Source organism: Gymnoscopelus braueri, assembly GCF_963280865.1.
Source record: "Gymnoscopelus braueri genome assembly, chromosome: 3".
Classification (NCBI taxonomy): Eukaryota; Metazoa; Chordata; class Actinopteri; order Myctophiformes; family Myctophidae; genus Gymnoscopelus; species Gymnoscopelus braueri.
Window position 1 is genome coordinate 10,730,960 of NC_137612.1, and position 25,000 is coordinate 10,755,959.

Sequence of the window (25,000 nt, forward strand, 5' to 3'; positions counted from 1 at the left end):
TAGGTGGAGTAACGAGACATGAAAGATAACACTTAATTTTGTCCGGAATTTCCTCCTTAATATTGCAGTTTTAATGACAATTATTTCGTCTGCCCCTTACACGTTCATGCAGACTCACATTTGTTTGAAACTTTGCAATAATGTAGAGGGTCATTCCAAGTATCACTGAAACCAATCTTACTCCGATTGGTCAAAGGGGGGGGCCGGCTATATGCAATTTTTTTTAAATGCAAACTTTTAAACAGGCAAAAGTCATGCCTTGTTTGGCCGACAGCCGTGAAACTTTACTTACACATGTGCCTTGACTCATGAGGAACATATCTATCACTTTGACCAGTAAGCTCCGCCCTTAGATTTTACGCCATATTGAGCAGTTTGAAAAACATTTAAAACCCAGGATTTCTGAGCAATTTGCGTGAAACTGTGTCAATAATGTGTGAGCACCTTTTTCACCAGTTTCAGGTCTGTGGTCCAATGGCTTGATCGCTTAATCCATCTGCCTTGAGACCACAAGGTCGCCGTTTCGAATCTCACCTCATGTAGACTTCATTATAATTGCATTGCACACAACATGACTGTATCAATGAATACATGTTGCAATTGTTAAAGATAACGTGAAATGCTTATTTGAAAATAGTATAGTAGTAGTATTTACTGAACTTTTACTCAAGGTACATTTTGAATACCAAACTTCTTTACTTGTATTTTGGTAGGTATTGATACTTTTATTTAAGTAAAAATGTGAGTAATTTTTCCACCATTGGTGCTGTGGATCTGTAACATAAACAATGCTGCAGGCTTGCTTGCTGCAGGCCAAGCAGCATAATACCGAACTTTTACTTGTAACAGAGTATTTTTTGGTAGGTATTGATACTTTTATTTAAGTAAAGAATGTGTGTAATGTTTTCCACCCATTGTGTGCTGTGGATCTCTATAACATAAACAAAGCCCTGCTTGGCCTGCAGCCTCTGCATGCTGCTAACCCTCCCACCTCCTCAGCAACACACCTGCTAGAGAAACACTTCACTGTTTTATGATAAAAGGCAGAGAGGAGGAGGAGGAGGAGGAGGAGGAAGAAAGGAGGAGGAGTGTTACAAAACACTGAGGAGGAAAACATCTATATATACAAAACCCAGAGGCCACCTGCTGTGCCTGTTAAGTGGAGGACTTTGGCAGAGGTTTTGGACTGCATGTATAATAAACCCACTCACACAACAAAAAGGCAGAAAACAAAACAAAACAAAACTCCAACACAGCTCTTTTTTATGCCCCGATTTATGTAATTATGATTGTCTGATGAATACAAGTTTTCATGTATGTTTCATGTAAGTTTGTTCTTATGTATGTTATCTGGTTAGACACATGCCAAAGTGAGCGGCACGGCTTGAGCTCCACGACTCATGAATCCCTGACTCATTATTTAATCGCCCCCATCCCCCCCCGCCCAGTGGTGGAAAGTAACTAAGTATATTTACTGTACTGTACAACTTAAGTACAACTTAAGTACAACTTAAGTACTTAAGTACAACTTTACTGGACTATTTCCAATTTTCAATACTTTTACTTCTCCTCCACTACATCTCAGAGACAAATATTGCACTTTTACTCCACTACAATTATTTTAAAACTTACTTTGTAGTTTGTAGGTTTTGATTATTATTACAAAACATGCTTTAACCACTTCAACCCTATATACATTTTGACCATTTGAAAATAGCCGATCTACAAGCTCACAATGCGACGCATTGTGAGCTTGTAGATCAGCTATTTTCTAATAATTGAATAATAATATCTAATAATCTAATAAATGAAACATTCTGCATAATGAGTACTTTCTACTTTTGGTCGTGTGTCGCCGTTGTCAAATATTGAAATTCAAATAGTTTTTAGGCCCTGAAACTTCAACATCCCGAAAAAAAATTTGAAGGTAGTACATATATACAGTACATAACGCACCACAAAACCAGTGGAGAGAGTATTAACGTGAGGAATGTGCTCATATACGTCTAGGAAGGGGCTGCCAAGTAAAATGAGGCGCTAAGTCACTACACCATAACGGGACTATATATACAGACAGAGGCCTTCCTGTGACCGTTTGGGTTTTTAACAAGTCAGATGTATAACTGCACACTATTAAATCTGCACATTAATCGCGGGACCGAGGGGGGAGGTGGGGGGGGGGGACAGGGCTATTAAGTGACTTGACGCGTAATCAAAAAATAATTATTAAACAGCTATTTGATGTCTGACAGAGATTGCGGCATGTCTGGTTGGTGGTGCAGGATGGTTTGCCAGGCCGTGACCGTAGCCATGTGCTGCTGTAGGCCGAGTGTGACGGGCGCTGATATTATAGCAACATACGGTTTTCAGAAACCTGTCAGGATTTAGAACACATTTGTAGATGCGTTTTCCCGGATTGAACGCAACGGGTTAATGGGTTACAAGAAACGAATGTTATTTTTGTCCATTTTGAACAGCTCCAGTACATGCTGTACCTAAACTACAGAACAAGAATGACAGCTAAACCTACTTAGTATGCAGCTGAGGAAAACATTTAAAGAGGAGATTATGTTGAAATCCCCTTAACACCTTCTCATAAGACCAGGCCAAGCTTATCAAGCCTGAGCGTCACGCATGCAGCAGTGTGACCTGAGTTGAGTTCTCTACGCTTTTCAGGCCAAGGACCCCCTTAGCTGAGGAGAGAGACGAAGCAGACCCCCCCCCCCCCCCCCCCCCCCCCCCCCCCCACTACATATTGTATAATGTATTGAATATTGTGCTGCAGATTAATCCACGTATCTCGAGAACCGTCCGACCGACCGACTTCAAACTCGCCTCACGTGTGACGTTGTAGTCTACCCTGGGCCAACCTTTGTGGTGTGGTTTCCTACACGGAAAACCACCTATGTTTCTATATCAGTGGTTCTCAAACATTTTCATGTCAAGGACCCCCCAAAACGATATGTATTTGGCCGCGGACCCCCATCTCAAAATATTTTGTTCCAGGGACCCCCCAGAAGCAAAGATTTGAGTTAAAAATGTTCGCTTTAAAAGAATATAAATATATTAATTTGCACATATTTTCTCGATTTTTCAAAAATAGCAGATCTACAAGCTTGTAGCGCGGCACTCGGTGCCGCGCTACGAGCTTGTAGATCTGCTATTTTTGAATAGCCCAAAGTGTAAAATAATGCTTTTTTAGCTCAAATCAAAAGTGACACAGATGTGTTCCAGGTCTTAATGGATTTAAAGGGAAGGTCACAGCGGCCCGCTTCACTTTAATCTGTGTCGGTGTGGTTGCTTTAATGCTGACCACTTCTCTATGGTTTTATACAACAGATTGTACTCTATATACCCCCATGTTTCATCTATAGGCTTCAGTGCAACAACAGATTGTACTCTATATACCCCCATGTTTCATCTATAGGCTTCAGTGCAACAAACACATCAAGAGAAGAAACACTCGAACATATCCAGGCTCAAGTGATTATTAACCCATTAAGACCTGGAAACACATCTGTGTCACATTTTCATTTGAGCTAAAAAGCATTTATTTTACACTTTGGCTATTCAAAATAGCAGATCTACAAGCCGCGCTATGAGCTTGTACAGTAGATCTGCTATTTTTGAAAATTCTTGAAAATGTGTGCAAATCTTTGAATATATATATTTTTAAAGCGAACATTTGTAACTCAAATGTAGATTTTGGGGGGTCCCTGGAACAAAATATTTTGAGATGGGGGTCCGCTGCCAAATTCATATCATTTTGGGGGTCCTTTGAAAACCACTGATATAGAAACATACGTTTTTCAGCAAAACCGTTTAGGATTTAGAAGACATTTTTCAGAATGGGAACCTCAGGCCTCAAGTGATTAACAGAAAATCAAGGGCACATCCATCCCGACCCCCCCAAATATCCCTCATCAAATGAAACGAGAAATATTGTATTTATTTATTCGTTGATTTATTTATACATTCATCAACTATCTGTTTGTTTGAAATAATCGTGATATTGATTTGAAGTCATAATCACCCAGCCTTATATGAGAATTAATACGGTGAAGGCGGCGTGCTTTATTATTGACATAAGAGGGTTATATGGGCCTTGGTGTCTCTCTCTCTCTCTCTGTCAGACTGTGTTGTTCTGTAAACATCTTCCAATCTATTCTAAACTGTGTCTGCTTCTACTCCAGCCAGGCGTAATGCCAGAAAATGACTGTGCACTTCAGTGTGTGTGGGTGTGAGTGTGAGTGTGAGTGTGAGATAACCTCCACAAAGGCACACGGCACGAGGCCAAAGACACCAGAGGGGACAGTGAGGTCCATCGTATAATAATAATAATAATAATAATAAACTTTATTTGTATAGCACCTTTCATGACATAAAATGCAGCTCAAAGTGCTTTACAGAGCAAGAATACAATTACAGTTAGAACCAATTCAACAATAAAGCAAACAAAAATAAAATAAAATAATATAAAAGCAGTAAAATGCAGTAAAATGCAGTGGCCCTCGCCACTACACAACTACAACACAAATGGATATAACTTAAATGTAGTGACCACTGTCCTCTACAACACAGCTAAAGAAATATCCACACTTCACACAATTGCCAATATTACATGTGTACCTTGTGTACCTTAGTAATATATCTTCACACAATTGTCAATATTACACCTTAGTAATATATTTTCACTTAGTAATATTACACCTTAGTAATATATTTTCACTTATTAATATTACACCTTAGTAATATATTTTCACCATGTTTACCACGTGTGGACTAGCCCAGGGGATCTGCTAACTTATCACATCCAAACCACACACCGTACACCCCTGAGAATGATATCGGGGTTATACAAGATATATAGACTAAACATAGACAAAAGGATCTGCCCTGGAGGGTCCACCACGTGTCGACGTGCCCCAGAGGATAATTCCACTAAATCCTCCGGATGGAGTTATCAGACTAGTATAGGCAGACAGACCACTTTTTTAGGACAGAATGTCCTCTCCATCAAGGGAAAGCCCATGACGAAATAGCCTCCCAGTCACTCTAGAGCCATGGTTCTCAAAGTGGGGTCCGGGGACCCCCAGGGGTCCTTGAGGGAGTTCCAGGGGGTCCCCAGCTTAAATGATGGCTAGGAACCAAATGGACCATTATGGGTCTGTAACTCTGAGAGTGTACAAATGGAACCAAATGGACCCTGACAGGTCCATTTGGTTCCATTTGTACACTCTCAGAGTTAAATTAACATTGATTTTACAATATAAATTGGGGTCCCAGAGATAAAAATGCCATAAAATGGGGGTCCGTAGCCTAATGCATGTCAAACTGGGGGTCCTTGAAATTAAAATGGTTGAGAATCACTGCCATAGAGCCGTAAAAATCTTCTCTTGGTGGGGGTCCCTGGCATATATTTCCACGGGCTAATAAGTGTCAAGTTGGGGGTCCTGAAAAAGTTTTAGAACCACTGCTCTAGAACAGTGGGTTTCAACCTTTTTCAAAACAAGGTCCATTATTTATTGGGCATTTGAGGAAAACACCGTTTGATGACATTTACCTCTCAGACACAAAACTTAGAATATGTTGTCATTGTTGGATACGATTTTGTCCACAATTCCACATGCTGTATTGATGTTGGTACCATAGGAGAGATAACAGGCCAATGTTGATCAAAATAACAATTATTCTACATTCTCTAATTGTGCAGACTTCTTGTACATTAAGTAATGCAGATGTTTAACAATAATTTAACTCTTGATAGTGTAAAATGGAACCAAATGGACCCGTAAGGGTCCATTTGGTTTCATTTTACACTCTCAAGAGTTAAAGATCTACCTAATAAGGGTCCATTTGGTTACCAACTCTCCATCATTTAGCTGGGGACCACCTGGAACCTCCTCAAGGACCACTGGTCAAATGTTTTGTGCAGTCTGTTGACGTCTAAGGACAGCTGTTGCTAAGCTACAGTCAGTCAGTCAGTCAGTCAGTCAGTCAGTCAGTCAGTCAGTCAGTCAGTCAGTCAGTCAGTCAGCCAGCAGTCAGTCAGTCAGTCAGTCAGTCAGTCAGTCAGTCAGTCAGTCAGTCAGTCAGTAAGTCAGTCAGTCAGTCAGTCAGTCAGTCAGTCAGTCAGCCCTGCACAGTCAAATAGAAATCACAAACCCTTAAAAACAGAAATAGTCTATGTAAGTTTAATTACACAGTCAGTGGGGCAAACGCAGTCCCCACCAATATTATTTACGATTCTGTGCCTATCGGTACATAACTCGGACGGCGCTGAGTCGACTAGCAGACCATCGGCCGGTCGTCGCGGGCACTCGCGCCTGGAGGCGCTCGGGCGCGACTCCTTGGCCTCAAGGTCTACTGAGTCGGCGCGCCTCCATCATGGTCCAAAACTATACTTTATTTTAAATAGAACTCACAAAGCCTTAATAACATAAATAATTTATGTAAGTTTAATTAATTGCAAAACATGACACCTCTTATTCAAAACAGATGGCGAATGCACCTTCTCTTTATAGGGCCTACACAGGTAGTACCACAAACTACCTGTGAGGCCTCTTTGAATTGAATCTCATAGTCAGCAGTCAGTCTGCTGCTGTTGAGGAGAAGAAGGATTGAACAGTTTGTAAAATGGAGACCAGAACATTTAAGGCCAGAAAATGTCCAAGTTACAAGAGTTACAAGAAGGCCAAATTGTCAAATATTACGTGAGAAAGAGGCAAACATTGTGAGGGAAAAAAAGCGTGTAGTTTGGCTATTTTTTTCACAATATTTATCTGTGGAACCGAGTCAAACTAAAAGTAATGTCTCAAACTCCTACAATGCTTGTCAGGGTGGGGGGGGGGGGGTCCCAAGTTCAAATCAAGTTTTTCAGGAAAAATAAAAAACTGATCCAAAACAAAATTACATGATATTTCTTAATCATTTCACCCAAAATGTTTACAACAAATTATGACTATTAAAATAAAAATAACACTGTCTGTCAGTTATGTAACATAAGAGATTTAAATAGGATTAAATCTGACTTAGGCCAAAACATCTTTTTAAAAATGGCCTAAATCAGTAAATAATTGTGACTTAGGCCAAATAAATGGCCTATTTTGGCCTAAGTCACACTAGGGAGTTAGGCCATTATACTAAAAGGGGAGGGAACAGCATGATCCTTTTCAATTAGGAGATAGGCCATTTACCAGAGGTGGCAGTGTCTTGAGGAGCTGACTTAGGCAAAAATATCATTTTCCTCAAAAAATTACTTAGGCCATTAGTTTAGCAAGGTGACGAATTGATTATTTTGGGGGTCCCCTATTCAAATATGATTATTTTGGGGGTCCCCAATTCAATTCGCGGCCTGAAAAGTTTGGTAACCCTTGACCTTATTAGTTAAGTTCAACTTTATAGATCCCAGTCAAGTGGGAAAATGCTTCCTTCATGCATTGGACCCATTTGGCCTTTAGAAGGAGCAGAGCATAGTCACTGAGCAGTAAAGGCTGTTACGGATGGTGTCGGATGGCGAAAATAGCCGATCTACAAGCTCACAATACTTAACATGCGACGCATTGTGAGCTTGTAGACCGGGCTATTTTCGATGCATGGATGGATGGCACCATCCCTCGTATGAGTATTATAAACTGACCATAATATGGCTTTCAGTGTAGGAGGAAACCTACAGTACAGTATAAAGGACAGGGAGAAAGAAGGTGCATACTCCACACAGAAGTCACCCACGTATAGGCCTACATACGTGCACAAATGTGGTCTGCCTATACAGGGCACTGTGAGGTCCATCATATAGGCAGACCACTACAATGGAATAGCTCCTGAGTCACTCTAAGGCAGGGGTCTTCAACAGGTGGTCCGGGACCCCTAGGGGGTCCTCAGAGTTGCTACAGGGGGTCCGCCAAATCTCTCTGTGATAGGATCATTGTTTTTTACATTAACCACTTGAAACCTAGCATCCCTATTCTAAGGACAACTTGGCGCTGCGAGGCGTTGTGAGCTTGTAGATCGGCTATTTTCGGCAAAGAGGGGGAAAAAGAGCAGACCAAGTACAGAGTGAAAGTTTACTAAGTATTGACGGTTTAAGTCGTTAATAAGTCATTAACATGAATCCAACATCTATGAAAAGCTTTAATCTGCAACACAATTTTATGTAATATATAGTGGGGGTCCCTGCTTTATCTCTCTCTCAGTTAGGGGGTCCTTGGCCTGAAAAGGTTGAAGACCCCTGCTCTAAGGGAAAGCCCCACCTTGTGTACCTTTTTAGAACAGAACTAAACAGCTGTTAAAAATGTTTCAAACATGTGACCATTGATACTTTTTAAATCTTAGTGTCAAAATACGTTTAGATGTTCTATTGGCCAGGTATTAGGACTATACAGTAGGTATTTAGGTTGTTAGTTTAGGCTTAAATTAGGTATGGTATTTTTGAGAGTCCATTTGTTCTCTCACATTGGATATGTTATCCAATTAATTCTTGTTATGTTTGATTTACATGCAATCATGTGCATTGATTGAAACGATCATTAATGTGCACTGTCCCGGAAATAAACGAATAAAATAAAGTGAAGTACATGCCAACAAGTCTGACAAAACTACTAAACAAAACATTCTCTTGACGCTATTGTATCCCAGATCTGAAGATGAAGCCTTGTTATGTGCAGAGAGAAGAGAATGGCTCCTACACTAACATATTCTCAACGCTCACACCAAACACAAGCATCCCACCTCCATCTCTCACACATACACACGTACTCATTCACACGCATTGAGACTACCTCTAGAATTATAGGACACAAGTGCAATATCCCGAATAGATTATTTCCAGAGTCTGCCATCAGAGGGTCTGTGGTCTATTAGCCTATCTATACAGTGGTGAAAAACTATCAATACTGCAATGTAGAAGTACTCTGTTACAAGTACAAGTCCAGAATTCAAAATGTACTTGAGTAAAAGTACAAAACTATCGGTATCAAAATGTACTTAAAGTACCAAAAGTAGAAAGTACTCTTTATGCAGAATGTCCCAATTTACAAGTTTTCAAATGTATGTGTAAAAATATTTTGAAAATAGCAGATCTACAAGCTCACAGTGTGTCGCATCGCGACGCACTGTGAGCTTGTAGATCTGCCATTTTCAAATGGCCGAAATGTATATAGTGCTGAAATGATTTGTAATAATATTAAAAATCTACAAAGTAACTAGTAACTAAAGTTTTCAAATAATTGTAATGGAGTAAAAGTATAATATTTGCCTCTGAGATGTAGTGGAGTATAAGTAAAAGTACTGACAATTGGAAATACTAAGTAAAGTACCTCTAAGTAAAAGTACCTCAAAATAGTACTTTAGTAGAGTATCGTGTAAATGTACTTAGTTACTTTACACCACTGCCTGTATACAAGAATGACCGTTAAACCTACTTAGCATGCAGCTGAGGAAAACATTTAAGAGGAGATTACTGTATGTGAAATCCTCTAAGGCGTTACAAAGAGATGTTATATGGATTGTGAAGTCTAAGAGGTGGTCTGACCTCTTGCACAAATACGTGATACGTGACTAAGTGGGAACGTGCTTTTGGCAGAAACATGGCGTAACCGTACGTGACACTATAGCCCCGACTTTCCTCTCTTATCTAATCTGGGCTCTATGGTGAGTCACTCTTTCAGAAAATGAGGTCTCGAACTAAGAGAATGCATTCATCTCGCCAACAATGTGACACAGTGATAGTTGCAGAAAACGAAAAAAGAAATGAACAACATTTCGACATTTTGCGGTTTTTGTCAAGTTGTTAATTTTTTTTGCTGCTGCTGAATAAAAAGTCTTGGAACATTCTAGAGTGAGTTGCGAGCCATTTCACGGTTTTGCCGTTTGCATTTTGGCTCAGCACCAGAGAGGGAGGGACGTGCGTTACTTTTGTCTTTGAATACTGTGATAGTTTGCACTAGGGATGCAAATGATCGATTAATTCATTAATTGATAGTTGATAACCTTATCGATTGATTAATCGAATAATTGATACGCGCCGTTTTTTTAGGGCTAAAAGGAAGATTCTTGTCCGAAACCGAAAATGAGTGTAGAAACATAATTGCCTTGATGTATGTAACATTAACGAGCATCAACGAGCATCAGCTGGAGTGGACACAGACACACACACCTCCCCCTCTGCAGTTCTCTATGGAGTCTCATTTCTCTCCAAAAGCCCTTGAATATGATGGAATATGGTTAAGGATTACTGTGATTCTGGTAAGCTCACATGTGATATCTCACACACCATACCTGTAACTTTCACTAGCCAAAAACTGTGGGAGGCAACAGTCTGGCTCGCGAGACTGTAGCGACTTGGGGACAGCGCTGTAAAAATGAGGGCTGGCTTGGCTGTTGCATCGCTTATTCTCACACGGGACCACAAATCTCCACCAGCTCATTTTATATGTTTTCCTCGTTGACCTCGTTATAGCGTGGTGCGTTCCCTCCTTTTTCCCCTCCCACTTGTTTATTGGTTTGTTTGCTGTTCCCCCAAGAACTTAGGCCTATCCATTTGTCACTCACTCTTCTCTGAGTTAAATTAACACCTACCACCACTATATCTGATTGGTTTCTAAACAACCAATAAAACTGCTACCTGTGAGAGAGGGCGGGACATTTCTACTGGTCCTGCTTTGGCCCGACTAGGGCTGTCACGATTACAAATTTAAGATGACGATTAATTGTCACTAAAATAATTGCGATTAAAGATGTAATTGTGTGTTTGGCCATTGAACAATGGAACATATGAACAAAAGTTTAATTTCTGTTTGCCTTTTAGGCTTCATAATCAAAAAAATGCACAGGGCAGATATGACAATTAACTTAAATATACAAAGAAATTATTGACATTTAATATTGTTATACATGTAAAAATAGCAGAAATAGCTTGGGCTGTGAATCTTCTGCTATCTCACAATTCGATTCGATTCCGATTCTTGGGGTCACAATTCAGATTTTTTTTCAAAACAAACGATTCTCGATTCAAAGACATTTTTTCCCGATTCAAAGACAATTTTTTCCGATTCAAAAACGTGAAACGTGTATCGCGATTCGTATTCAAATCGATTTTTTCTGACACCCCTAGAAATAGCTGATCTACAAGCTTACAAAGTGTCACAAAGTGATGCGTTGTAAGCTTGTAGATCTGCTATTTCTGCTTTTTTTATATTTGAAAATGTGTGAACATGTTTCAACAAGGAAACGATTATGCAAAAATTGTGATTTGTTGATTATGTAATAATTGTGACAGGCCTAGGTATATCTACTGCCACTGAGCTACTAATAGGGTTCTTCTCATACTAAACTTTCCCTCTGTTATAACTTCACTGTGTTTACCATCCTAAGCCCTCAGGGGGAAAGTCCTTTCCGCTCGGTGATGATGGTGACTGAACTCTCTTTGCACTGACACAACATTACTTCCGGTGGAATGATGTGAATTCTTTCAGGGCCTCTCTCTTCCTCCACTGGGCCCCCAATTAGCAGCACTGCTGAATAATTGGACACTGTTAATGGGAGCTTCCCTATGGCCGCACAATGAGCAGTTTAGGTCCAATTAAACCCAGGGCTCTGTTGATGGCCCCAGACCTCTGGACCCCTGGCAGCAGCAAAACAACACAACACAGACTGCATCAAGTCTGAATTACTAAGGAATATTTACACAAGTTGCACCAGTAAATGCATGTGTAGGCTGATAATTGCCAATTATTGTATATATATATATATATATATATATATATATATATATATATATATATATATATATATATATATAAATATATATATATATATATATATATATATATATATATATATATATATATATATATATATACTTCTACTCCACTACATCTCAGAGGCAAATATTGTACTTTTACTCCACTACAATTATTTGAAAACTTTAGTTACTAGTTACTTTTCAGATATAAACTATGATATAATGAAACATACATTAACCACTTTAGCCCTATTCTATACATAGGCTATTTGAAAATAGCAGATCTACAAGCTCACAACACGTCGCATCTGTGAGCTTGTAGATCGGCTATTTTCAAATATTTAGTACTTTTACTTTTGGTACTTTAAGTACATTTTGATAACAACACTTCTGTACTTTTACTCAAGTAAATTTTTAATTTTGGATTTTTACTTGTAACAGAGTATCTTTATATTGCAGTATTGGTACTTTTAGTTAAGTAAAGAATTTGAGTACTTTTTCCATCACTGTATATATATATATATATATATATATATATATACACACACACTGACACACATGACTGTAAGGAACCTAACGCCTCTTTGATAAACGCCCTTCTCCTTCTCTTGCAGATCTTGGAGGTGCACACATGGGTAGGAGGACTGTGGAGGAGTAATTGTTTCCAGAGGTCCTGGAAGCGTGTGTGTGTGTGTGTGTGTGTGTGTGTGCGTGTGTGCGTGTGTGTGTGTGTGTGTGTGTGCGCATGTGTACGCGTGTGCGCGCGTGCGTGCGTGTGTGTGTGTGCGCGTGTGTGTGTGTGCGTGTGTGTGCGTGCGTGTGTGTGTGTGTGTGTGTGTGTGTGTGTGTGTGTGTGTGTGTGTGTGTGTGTGTGTGTGTGTGGAGGGGGGGGGGTGTTTACAACAACTTACTGCTAAGCTGAGCTGTCGTTGGGGCTGGGGAGCAGTTTTGAACTTACGTGTTATAATCAGAGTATTACAGTAATAACCATATAACTCCTCCTGGTACTGGGCTGACATAACCTGTCCTATAAGTATCCCCCACAAGTATAGGACTCCTGAACAAACAGGCCCCCCCCGTCTCAGATCTGTGCATAAAATGTAATGTAAGGCGATGCCTCTTGAATAGGGGTGTAACGATACGTTTTAACAACGATTCGATACGTATCACGATACTTGGTTGTCGATACGATACATGAACGATACAGGTTAATTTAGAACGATACGATACGTTTCGATTCAGCGATTTAGTCGATACGATACATGAACGATACAGGACAGGTTAATTTAGAACGATACGATTAGATTCAATGATTTAAAATCGATATAGTAACTATTTATTTACCCAAAAATTCTGTGTGAAAAATAAATACCTGGATACTGGATATAAACCCCTCTTTCTCTTTTCTTCTTCTTAAAAGTACTTAGTATTGATATAATTGATTATTTGCATTGCAGAACGATTCGATACGATTATTTGCATTGCAAAACGATTCGATACGATTCAAAGTCAAACGATACGATATTTAGCTGTTTGCATATCGATATAGTAGATCGTTGAAAATTCAAAACGATGCATCGATGCAGTTACTGTATCGTTACGGGCCTACTCTTGAACTATGACTGGGTAGCCTTTTGTTTTTTTCCACTCTGTAAGGAGCTGTGTAGCACTGCTGTCAATGTATTGTGTGATCTGTCTATGTATTGTGTGATCTGTCTATGTATTGTGTGATCTGTCTATGTATTGTGTGATCTGTCTATGTATTGTGTGATCTGTCTATGTATTGTGTATTTTGTTTTGTGATTTTTTTTTGTATCACGATGGCTGCTTGGTACAAAATGAATTTCCGCAAGGACAATAAAGCATCTATCTATCTTTAAGTAATGTCAACTCACCAATGCAATGCTTAATGTATAGCCACACTAGATCTGCTATTGTTGAGGTATACCTCGTAGTACGCAGACATAAATCAGGCTTAAATCGTACAAATGTCTAAATCAGTGGCTCTCAAACCTTTTCAGGTCAAGGACTCCCAATCCATAGGCCACCATTTGAACAGGTTTTGTTCCAGGGACCCTCATAAGGAGAAGATGGTTGTTGTTAGATTAGATTTAGTACAGCATTCTACAACTGTCTATTCTGTAGGTGGAGAAAGTGAAACCTTTTGATCACATTCTGTCATTGGACTAACTTTTTGGTCGGTTAAATAACAATGAACCTAATCAACATTCAAACTAAAAAAATAGCAGATCTAAAAGCTCACGACATGTCATGATGCGACACGTTGTGGAGCTTGTAAATCAGTTATTTCCGCCATTTTAATTAAGCATAAAATATAGGGTTTAAATGATTAACTGTTCCTCATTTTGCTATGGGGCCACCTGGCTCCCCCTCAAGGACCGTGGGGTGGGGGCCCCGGACCATACTTTAACCCATTAAGACCTGAGGTTTTTTGAAAGTTTTGAAATTTTGAAACATTTTGAAAAAAAAAATCTAAAACATTTTCTTTCAAGATTTTTTTTTCAAGATTTTTTTCAAAAATAGCAGATCTACAAGCTCATAGCGCGGCACTCGGTGCCGCGCTATGAGCTTGTATATCTGCTATTTTTGAATAGCCAAAGACATCTAAAGTGACACAGATGCGTTCCAGGTATCAATGGGTTAAGAACCACTGGCCTAAATCAGTAGGTTCCCATAAGTGGGGGTCGGGAACCATTATTTTGGGGGGTCCCCAGATGATTAGCTTAATGTGCAACATTGTTTTCTCACGCAACAGTAAACAAACCAACATACTGTATAAGTGTGTACAGGGTATATGCACACTAATAAAGTTACAATTTAAGGCCTTTTAAGACCTTTTTAATACCAAATTGGCCCAGTTTGGCTCTAAAAAGCTCTAAATAACACCTGCAGGGTGCTAAAGGAACCTGTTGATTGGCCAGTGATCAACCCAGAGAGATGTGACAACAATGAAGTTCATTCTGAATAGATAATGGGTTGTCTATACGTGTCATCTGCGTATTATTCATACATCTACAAGTAGGCTATAGCACAGTGGTTCTCAACCTGTGGCCCTACATGATTCATTACTTTTAAGACCTTTTTAATACCAAAAAAAAAAAAAGACCATTACTGCATCAAAAGTAATCAACAAACAATAGCCTACTATAAAAAATCTGGTCAAACATTGGCCAAATTGTCAAATATTATAAGAAAGAGGGAAACGTTTTGAAAATAGCAGATGAGCTTGTAGATCTGCTATTTTCAAAAATATTTATCAGTGGAACCCAGTCAAACAAAACGTCATGCCTCAACTCACTATACAACTCCAAGTGCTTGTCACAGTGGGGGGCCCGCTGTTCAAATGTGATCATTTGTGGGGGTCCCCATGGGGGGGGGGGTCACGGCCTGAAAAGGTAGAGAACCACTGGGCTAGCATGCATACCAGGACCAAAACTATATGCAATATGTCTGACAGATTGGGCTTTCAAAAGGTGGCGTTTTGAAAGCCATTTATAGGACATTTTTTTTATAAGGCATCGCTTTTATATAGAGTCTGTCTGTCTGTCTGTCTGTCTGTCTGTCTGTCTGTCTGCATCGTGGCGTAGCTGACAGAGGAGCTTTCAGCAGCCAGCACAGGCTTTGTCACTACATTGTCATTAATTGTAGCCTATTATTGGCTACTATGTATCTCACACATCGTAGGATATTATCAGGCCTATCAGACACAAAGTAACCACTGCGTGCGTGTTGTGCGTGTTGTGTGTGTTTCTAACCACGCACAGCAGCGTGTCTGATGAGGAGGCGCATTGTGCGAAGCAGCGAGCACTGATTTGACATTCACCAACGTTCACGTGTGGCGTGGATACAAAAGTCTGCTTTAATTGCTGTGTGTGTGTGTGTGTGTGTGTGTGTGTGTGTGTGTGTGTGTGTGTGTGTGTGTGTGTGTGTGTGTGTGTGTGTGTGTGCGCGCGCGCGCGCTGTGTGTGTGCGTGCGTGCGTGACACGCGCACACACACACACACACACACACACACACACACACACACACACACACACGTCTAAAATAATAGGAGGGAGTGAGTCATAACGCTAAAATTTTTGACAATTCATAATAATTGTGTAACATGTTTTGCTGGAGAAACCATTCATTTGTACAAAAACATCTGACTTTACTGTCAGACAGACAGAGTGTATACTGTATACAGATCAGATCATCTTCTTACCATCGATAGCTGCTGTGGCCGGAATGATCACCTCCAAACTGTGCAGAAATCCCAGGAAGAAAAGCGAGCCCGTCGCCAACATGTTGGCTTTGGCGACGAGCGACATCACGTCTGTCTGTCTGAACGTCAGTCTGATGATCTGTCTGTCTTCACAGAGACCCACACGAAACGTGATTCATCTAAATCAATCGCCTTCTTCTCCTCCTCCTCCTCTCTCCTCTCTCCTCTCTCTCCTCTGGTCCTCCTGCTGTCAGCAGGCTGAGAGGAGGTTGCAGACACACAGGTCTACGTGTTATAATACTGAGCCGAGGAGGAGGATGATGAGGATGATGATCCGCTTCTGTGGAAAGAAATGCGGTGGATTCAGCCGCTAGATGTCCAGATCGTTCCTCTCTCAAGGCTCCTCCAGAGTCCAGCAGACTCCCGAGTCTAGGGCTGCCTCCTCCTCAAATGCATGGACAGCCTACCTACAGCCTATAGATCTACAAGCCTACAGCCCTTACAGCCCTACAACACCACAAAGGCTAGCAGCAGCAGCACAGGCTGCTGAAGGACTGAAGCATCAAGCTAGGCTTTTTTTTTGTCAGTTGCTTCTTGCAGAGATGAAGAGGGAGAAAAACTAACGGTCGCCTTTAAAACCACGCACTGTTTGTTTGGTCTATAGGAGCTCCTCCTCAGAGAGGGAATGAGAGAAAAGTGAGAGCAGCAGCAGAGCCTCCCCAGTCCTCCTCCTCCTTCTTCCCACCTCCTCTCTCTCTCTCTCTCTCTCTCTCTCTCTCTCTCTCTCTCTCTCTCTGGTGGTCGCAGATTGAACTGAACTGAACGGAGGCTCAGCTCCACTCAGCGGACTCACTGACTTCTGCTGCGTGTGACGTCACAGCATCCTCCCTCCTCCCATTTACAGTACAGCAGCACTGAGCTTCTGCTAAACCTTTGTTTCATTTAGCTTTTCATTAGGGACCAGTCGAAATTTACATAAGGGGGGGCATGGAGGAAAATAGGGGAGGGTCATGCCTTTCTAATTTTGGTCCAAGGGAGGGTCAGCTAATTTTACTTTGAATCCAAGGGAGGGTCATGCAATTTTGAATTGATAAAATAGTCCGTTTTTTATATACCTTTTTAGTACAGCAGAACAGTGGTCAATGACCCCTCTCCATTTCAAAGGATACAAAGAATTCAAATCAAGTAACACCTTGTCTATTTAGAATCAATGACGGTCGTTAACAAGCCATCAACGCACAGCGAGTGTGAACGACCCAGTCAAATCTATTCAGCGTCTTAACGATGGTGGTTGAACAATTAAGCAAAACTTCAACAGGCGTTATTGGAGAGATGCATTATAAATAGGCCTACTATAACTGGATATTCATAATCATTTGAAGTAATTCTGTGCATGTGATTAATGTGGATCTATATGGACAGTTGTGTATAGATGCCTATAGCTCCACAAGTAAAACCAGAAGCATCAGGCCATAATTGATAGCCTAATTTGTTTTATGTAGGCAACAGTGTAGTTGTAGTCACTGTAGTTGATAATTAAAAGGGCAGAGTGACAAAAGTTTTAAACTACTGGTTACCAAATATTCAACTTTCTTCAATCTGACCAGGATTCAATGGGTTTTCCCACATGAGAACACTATCCATTCTGCTACCACTACTACAGATACACTGTGCATTTAGCAAGACTGACTACACTACAGCAATGTTCTAATCAATGTGGAAAGCAAAACATTGGACATGTCAGTTTTAAATGTCATGTTGTATTTGATGGGGAGGGTTAGGGGTGTCAAGAATTTCACAATACGATACATGATGTTGGGCATGATATCGATATGATATATTATTAATGTTCTTTTCTCATGTATCATCAACATTGGCCATCATCTTATAAATAACGTTATAAAGCAAGTTAGAAACAATTACAAAGTGCTTTGTACACACAAATAAATACATTTGTGCAAGCTTAATGGAGAAGTGAAGTTCTCACTAACTATAAACCCATTGTTTCAGAGGACAGATAGACACTAATATAACAAATATAATATAATATAAGACTGCATAACTATAAATTCCACAAACCTCATATTTTTGTCATCTGGACTTTACCAACCAAGTGCAGCCTAGTTATTTCCAACAGCTAAAAAAAATCTATAATACCAGATACAGTATAATACAATCTTAGATTAGATGTAGGCCTATTTGAGAGTGCAGATGCATGTCACATTAACGAGCGTCAACGAGCATCAGCTGACACACAACACCTCCCCTCTGCAGTGCTTTAAACTGAAAGTGACTGACTGGAGTCTGTTTCATTTCTCTCCAAAATACCTTGAATATGATGGAGGACATGATTAATAATTACTATGATTATGATAAGCTTTACATTTCATATCATACAGTAAAAACTCCTAACTTTCACCGGCAAAAAAAAAGAAAGTGTTTTTTTTGTATTAAAAAAACAATAAAAAAAATATTACGATACAGTATGACATCATGACAATACCTATCATCACATTTTAATACCACGATAGGCTATATCGTGACACAATATATCGTGACACTTCTAGGCGGGGAGGGTTACTCTTTTTTTTGTAATCACTTGGGGAGGGTCATTGATTTTTTTTTTTTGTCAAAGGGAGGGTCATGGCATTTTAGATCAGGGCACATACATTTCCTCCATGCCCCCCCTTATGTAAATTTCGACTGGTCCCTTATAGCAGCGGTTCTCAAACTTGTTCCATGTCAAGGACCCCCCCCCCCCCCCACCTGAAAAGGTTTTGTGCCAGCAGGGAGAAGAGAAGTCTATATTTGCCAAATCTATATTTGCCAAACATTTTCGATATTTTTCAAAGATTGTCAAAAATAGCAGATGTGCAAGCTCGACCCCTTGGAGACATAAATTCACTCATTCTTTTGTTTTAGTCGCATTTCTAGGCCAATAATTTGATGACCATGCAGCGGACCAGCGGAAAGAATATCCATGAATTGAAGTCTCCACGCATGCATGGGGTGACTTATCAATAGAATATTTTTTTTTGCGTTCAGTAGGCTACTTATTGTCTACACCAGGGGTCTTCAACAGGGGGTCCGGGACCCCTAGGGGGTCCTCAGAGTTACTACAGGGGGTCCACCAAATTTTTGTGTGACATGATTTCTTTTTTTCGGATTAACCACTTGAACCCTAGCATCCCTATTCTGAGGAGAACTTTAGCCAAAAATAGCAGATCTACAAGCTCACAACGCCTCGCAGCGCAAGGCGTTGTGAGCTTGTAAATCGGCTATTTTTGGCAAAGAGGTTTAGGTGTAGAGGGAAAAAAGAGCAGACCAAGTAAAAAAAAAAAGGTTAATCTGAAACACAATTTGATACAATATGAGGGGTCCCTGCTTCATCTCTCTCTCAGCTAGGGGGTCCTTGGGCTGAACACTTTGAAGACCCCTGATTTAAAGGAGGAGTTCACCCAAAAAATGACTTATTTTCTATCAATTACACACCCCATGAAGCCTTGATTTCATGGATTTATTTTTGTTTTTGTGGCATTCCTAAGACAATAATTTGATGACCGTGTGTATTTCCGGTAGGAGACACAAATAATATACTTTGTGTCTCCTACCGGATACATTAGCCGGTAGGAGACGGGAATCAAATTATTAGCTTAGGAATGCGACAAAAAAAAAAGAATCCATGGATTCAAGGCTTCATAGGGTGTGCAATTGATAGAATATAAGTAATTTTTTGGGTGAACTCCTCCTTTAAGATGACATGATGTTCATAAATATAGCTAATTAAAGGCGACATCTGAGGTGCCTGTACTTGACAGTGCCACAGACAACTGAAATGGCAGTTACACCGTCCACTGTCCTCTTGATAAGTATGTAATTATGCTTTCTGTACAACATTTATAATTATATTATGCAAAAACTGCAACGTCAGCTGACTTCTTTGAGCTGAATAATGTTGCATGTAACAAAGTGGTCTGAAAGGCACCTCTTGTGTTTATTTTTAGTGTGACAAAGTGCAGAGCTGCCCAACTGACTGATTTGGAGATCAGAAAAGGCTTCCCAAGTTTCCCCATATGAGTGTTTTACATGTGTGAGTGTTTTACATACATGTGTTTTACATATGGCTGTTTTACACTGAGTGTTTTTCCATACCCGTGAGTGCATTCCATATGTGAATGTTTAATTAATATTAAGACCTGGAACGCATCTGTGTCACTTTATGATTTGAGCTAAAAAAAAAAAGCATTATTTTACACTTTGGCTATTCAAAAATAGCAGATCTACAAGCTCGTAGCACGGCACCGAGTGCCGCGCTACGAGCTTGTAGATCTGCTATTTTTTGAAAAACCCGAGAAAATTTGTGCAAATGAATATATTTATATTCTTTTAAAGCGAACATTTTTATCATTTTATTTTCAAATCTTTGCTTCTGGGGGTCCCTGGAACAAAATATTTTGAGACGGGGGTCCGCGGTCAAATACACATACATTTTGGGGGTCCTTGACATGAAAAAGTTTGAGAACCATTGATATAGAAACATACGTTTTTCAGAATACTGTTGGGATTTAGAAGACATTTGTAGAAAAATAGAATAAACAGTTTGCGCTCTTAACTCAAAGCTTTACCAAAGCCAGGGGCCAGAAGAAGCCATGTATTGAAGTCCACATAACATTCAGAAGAGGCTCGTTCACTGACAAATCAAAACAATAATTGTCTCTTTAGGGTGCAAGAATATCTTTTCTTATTGACATGATGTAAAAAAGGGTGACACAACACAGTGGTGGAAGAAGTACTACATGTATTTACTTAAGTAAAAGTATCAATACCGCAGTAGAAACACTCTGTTACAAGTAAAAGTCCGGTACAAAAATATTTACTTGGCATCAACATAATATACTTAAAGTGCCAAAAGTAAAAGTACTCATTTTGCAGAAGGTCCCAGTTCAATATGTATAAAAAAATCTTTTGAAAATAGCAGATCTACAAGGTCTATTCTTCGCTTCGAGCTTGTAGATCTGTATACTTTTTGATGCTTTTGTGTGACACTCCAGTATGATCAAGTAGCATTAGCATTCATTCACGAAAAAAACAAAATATGGAGCTAGGAGGTTTCTGCCCGACAGCAACAATATGTACGTGTGTGAGAGTTTACAGAATAGAGACAATTATTCAGGAAAGAATTGGCCAAACGTAATGGGAAACGCCTGCATCCCCGACACACCCAACAGAAAATGTGTTGTCCAGAAGACTGGGTGTAAATCAACAAAGAGCATGTATGATTTATGCCCCCTATCCCCTTGATACATATTCATGAGCGTCATGTTTTGACATGGCATGACAAGAGGCTGGCCATCATGAATATTTATGCTAATATCAGAAGAATGATTAGGCCCATATGCTCATTAGAATATGTAATTGGCAACAGTACCCATTGGGGACCGGGCGGGCGGGCTTCAACTGCAATGTATTTTTGAGGTAAAAAGAAAAAAACAAACAACAACATTATAATCCTTTTACGAGATTCCAATTTGTCAATGTGGTGTACTGTGCACACATTTTTCATGTAACAGGAATAGAATACAAACAAACATTGTGAGAACTACAAGACTGCAAACAATGCTTGGGCAATAAACCATAGCAAAGGGGATTGGCTTGGGGATTTAGCAGCCAAGCTGTTGAGTAGCTGTTGTGAGGGACGGTGTCTTAAGAGTAAAATGCAGTGGTGGGATGAAGTACTCAGATGTTTTTACTTGAGTAAAAGTAGCAATACCACTATGTAGAAATACTCAAAATATACTTATGCAGTACCAAAACAAAAGTGCTAAGATTTGAACACAGAAAGGGCCTTTCTGTGTGGAGTTTGCATGTTCTCCCCGTGTCACCTGTAGGGTAGGTTCCCTGACAAATGCAGTAATGGTCTCTGTATACTGCCTCCCCCTGGTCAGCCGGGGCGCCTGATGGAGGGGAAAGGAACTGGTTTGGAATAACGTGTTCCTTCCACGTGCTACGTCCTACCGGGGAACCTCCCCCCCTGTCAGGTGATAAGAAGCGGCTTGCTGGCTCCTCATGCATTGAAGGAAGCATGCTGAGCTCAGTTCGGGGCTCTCCCCAGGCTGGCAGAGGGAGAGTAGCGCCCAGGATTACAAGCTTAGCCATTGGCACTGGGTGAAAAAATTGGTTACAAAATTGTGGGATCAACAAAAAAAAGAAAGAAAAAGATTTTTCAAAATGTGTCAAATATTTTTTGAAAATAGCTGATCTAGTAGCTCACAACTAAAGGGGTGGTTGTAGTAGGTCTCTCTGTTCTTCTATTGAGATATTTAGATCCTGTGTCTATAGGTTGGACGCTAACTTTGACACGCGCCTGTTTCCGGTTTGACATACATTTTGACTCAACATTCAATTTCTCCCCAGAGCAAGCAGGCAGGCTCTATTAGCTCAGTGGTCATGCAATTCAGCACTTAGTTGCACAGGACAACCCGGGTTCAAATCCGGGGTAGAACAGGAAAGTTACATACAGAACAGTAGTGCCGGTTTACGAAAAAGGAAAACAGAATCGGAGTACATCTTCCACCACTGATGGTGTCATAAGAAGTGTTGAGAATAGATTTTTGTGTGTGTGTGTGTGTGTGTGTGTGTGTGTGTGTGTGTGTGTGTGTGTGTGTGTGTGTGTGTGTGTGTGTGTGTGTGTGTGTGTGTGTGTGTGTGTGTGTGTGTGTGTGTGTGTGTAGTGTCCCAGACTGGGGGATGTGACAGGTACTGTAGTGTGTCACAGACACACACTATACGTAAACAAGGCAGGGGTGAAGCTAGGGACAGATTGTGGTGGAACAGTTCTTCTTTCAGAATTAGGAACTACTTTATTGTCACATCACAGATTCACAGGTGTAAAACAGTGGGTGAAATTCATTTTTGTGCAAGCTTTATCGTTTTTGTTATTTCCATAAAAAAGAAAGGGAAGAAGAAGAGGTGGCAAGGGGGAAGAGAGATCAATAATAAAAAAACACATGATCTACATATTTGCACATAGTACCTGAAGTAAGAAATGTTTGTTTGATTGATTGATTGATTGAATACTTTCAGTTTACAAAGACAAGCACAGGAAAGTACAGTTCAAAATGTAGGTCTGTTAAGAGGATTTTAAACCCAAGAAAGCACCGGTGGTGTAAAGTAACTAAGTATTTTTACTCAAGTACTGTACTTAAGTACTTAAGTTTGTACAATTTTCAATACTTTTACTTCTACTCCACTACATCTCAGAGGCAAATATTGTACTTTTACTCCACTACAATTATTTGAAAACTTTAGTTACTAGTTACTTTGCAGATATAAATGATTATACTATAAACATTGGGTGACGATATCAAAAACAACTTTTTGTTTAATTGAAAAAGCTATGGTATGACTTTAAACAACCCATGGGGCGGTGCTGGGAGCAGGTCTGTGGAACACACAGACAGGAGGACAGTGCTAGGCAATTTTGAGGTACTTTTACTTTACTGGAGTATTTCGAATTTTCAGTACTTTTACTTCTACTCCACTACATCTCAGAGGCAAATATTGTACTTTTACTCCACTACAATTATTTGAAAACTTTAGTTACTAGTTACTTTGTATTTTGATTATCATTACAAAACGTACAGTAGGCCTAACCACTTCAGCCATTTGAAAATAGCCGATCTACAAGCTCACAATGCGTCGCATCGCGACGCATGTGAGCTTGTAGATCTGCTATTTTCAAAAGATTGTTATACATTTGAAAACTTGAAATGGGACATTTTCCATAATGAGTACTTTTTTTTACCCTTGGTACTTTAAGTACATTTTGATACCAATACTTTTGTACTTTTTGTACATTTTGAATTCCGGACTTTTACTTGTAACAGAGTATTTCTACATTGCAGCACTCTTTTTACGTAAAGTAAAACATTTGAGTACTTTTTCCACCACGGCCACGACAACCACCACACATTTCCAGACACCGTTGACACAGGAAGGAAGGGACTGCAGTGGTGACTGATTCGTAGGATAGGAATAGAGGACATTGCTTATGGAAATCAAGTGGTTAATTATTATTAGGTCGTTAGTGGTTGAGGACAAAAATGTTGGATGCCCTGTTTAACAAAATAAACAAAACGAAAAAAAAAAGAAAAAAAAAAATCAGGAAAAGAATCTGCTTGACTAATTTCCCTGGATAGGAAGAGACCACAATTTAAAAAATACTGTATAGGTCAGGGGCCTGCTGTAGGTCAACAGAACTATAATGCTATAATTCCTTGTTACTGTAAAGGGAAAAAAGGGTAGGAGAAATAACTGTTTAGTATCGCTAGTGTTTATTCACAGTCAGTGGTTTTAGAGAGAGATAGATACTTTGAAGTTTACGCATATCTTCATAAATGTAGTATTTCTTCACATCTTCGCCCTAGGACAAGGGTCTTCAACGTTTTCAGCCCAAGGACCCCCTAGCTGAGAGAGAGATGAAGCAGGGACCCCCACTATATTGTATAAAATTGTGTTTCAGATTAAACTTTTTTTGTTTACGTGGTCTGCTCTTTTTTCCCTCTACACCGATAGCTCTTTGCCAAAAATAGACGATCTACAAGCTCACAACACCTCGCAGCGCGAGGCGTTGTTGAGCTGCTATTTTTGGCTAAAGTTCTCCTCAGAATAGGGATGCTAGGGTTCAAGTGGTTAATGTAAAAAAGAAAAAAAACATGTCACACAATGATTTGGCGGACCCCCTGTAGTAACTCTGAGGACCCCCTAGGGGTCCCGGACCCCCTGTTGAAGACCCCTGCCCTAGGATATACAGTAAGAGCTATAGTGTGGTGCGGGCAGTGAATCAAACTATCATCTAATCATTTAAAAACATCATCAATTATTAATCAATCCCTATGTAGTGATTTAGACCCGAGCTGGGATCGAACCCCAGTCTCCCATGCATAGCCTGGAAACCGGACGAAGAAATATAGCCCTCTACCTACTCAGTGATATTAGTCTGGCCATGCCATGAAGTATAAAACGACGCATT

General features: G+C 40.0%; 2 protein-coding genes across 2 annotated transcripts in view; both read right to left on the reverse strand.

Moving 5' to 3' along the window:
* The window catches only part of LOC308081788 (low-density lipoprotein receptor-related protein 1-like), a 285,687-nt gene extending 269,070 nt beyond the window's left edge, over window positions 1–16,617 (reverse strand). Inside the window, exon 1 of the mRNA XM_080423412.1 lies at window positions 15,970–16,617. Within this exon, the coding sequence (XP_080279538.1) occupies window positions 15,970–16,075 (106 nt within the window). The 5' untranslated portion in view covers window positions 16,076–16,617. The remainder of the gene's footprint in view (window positions 1–15,969) is intronic.
* LOC308082533 (AMP deaminase 2-like) overlaps window positions 1–25,000 on the reverse strand; it is a gene marked incomplete at its 5' end in the record, with an annotated part of 557,360 nt that overhangs the window by 67,832 nt on the left and 464,528 nt on the right. The window lies entirely within an intron of this gene.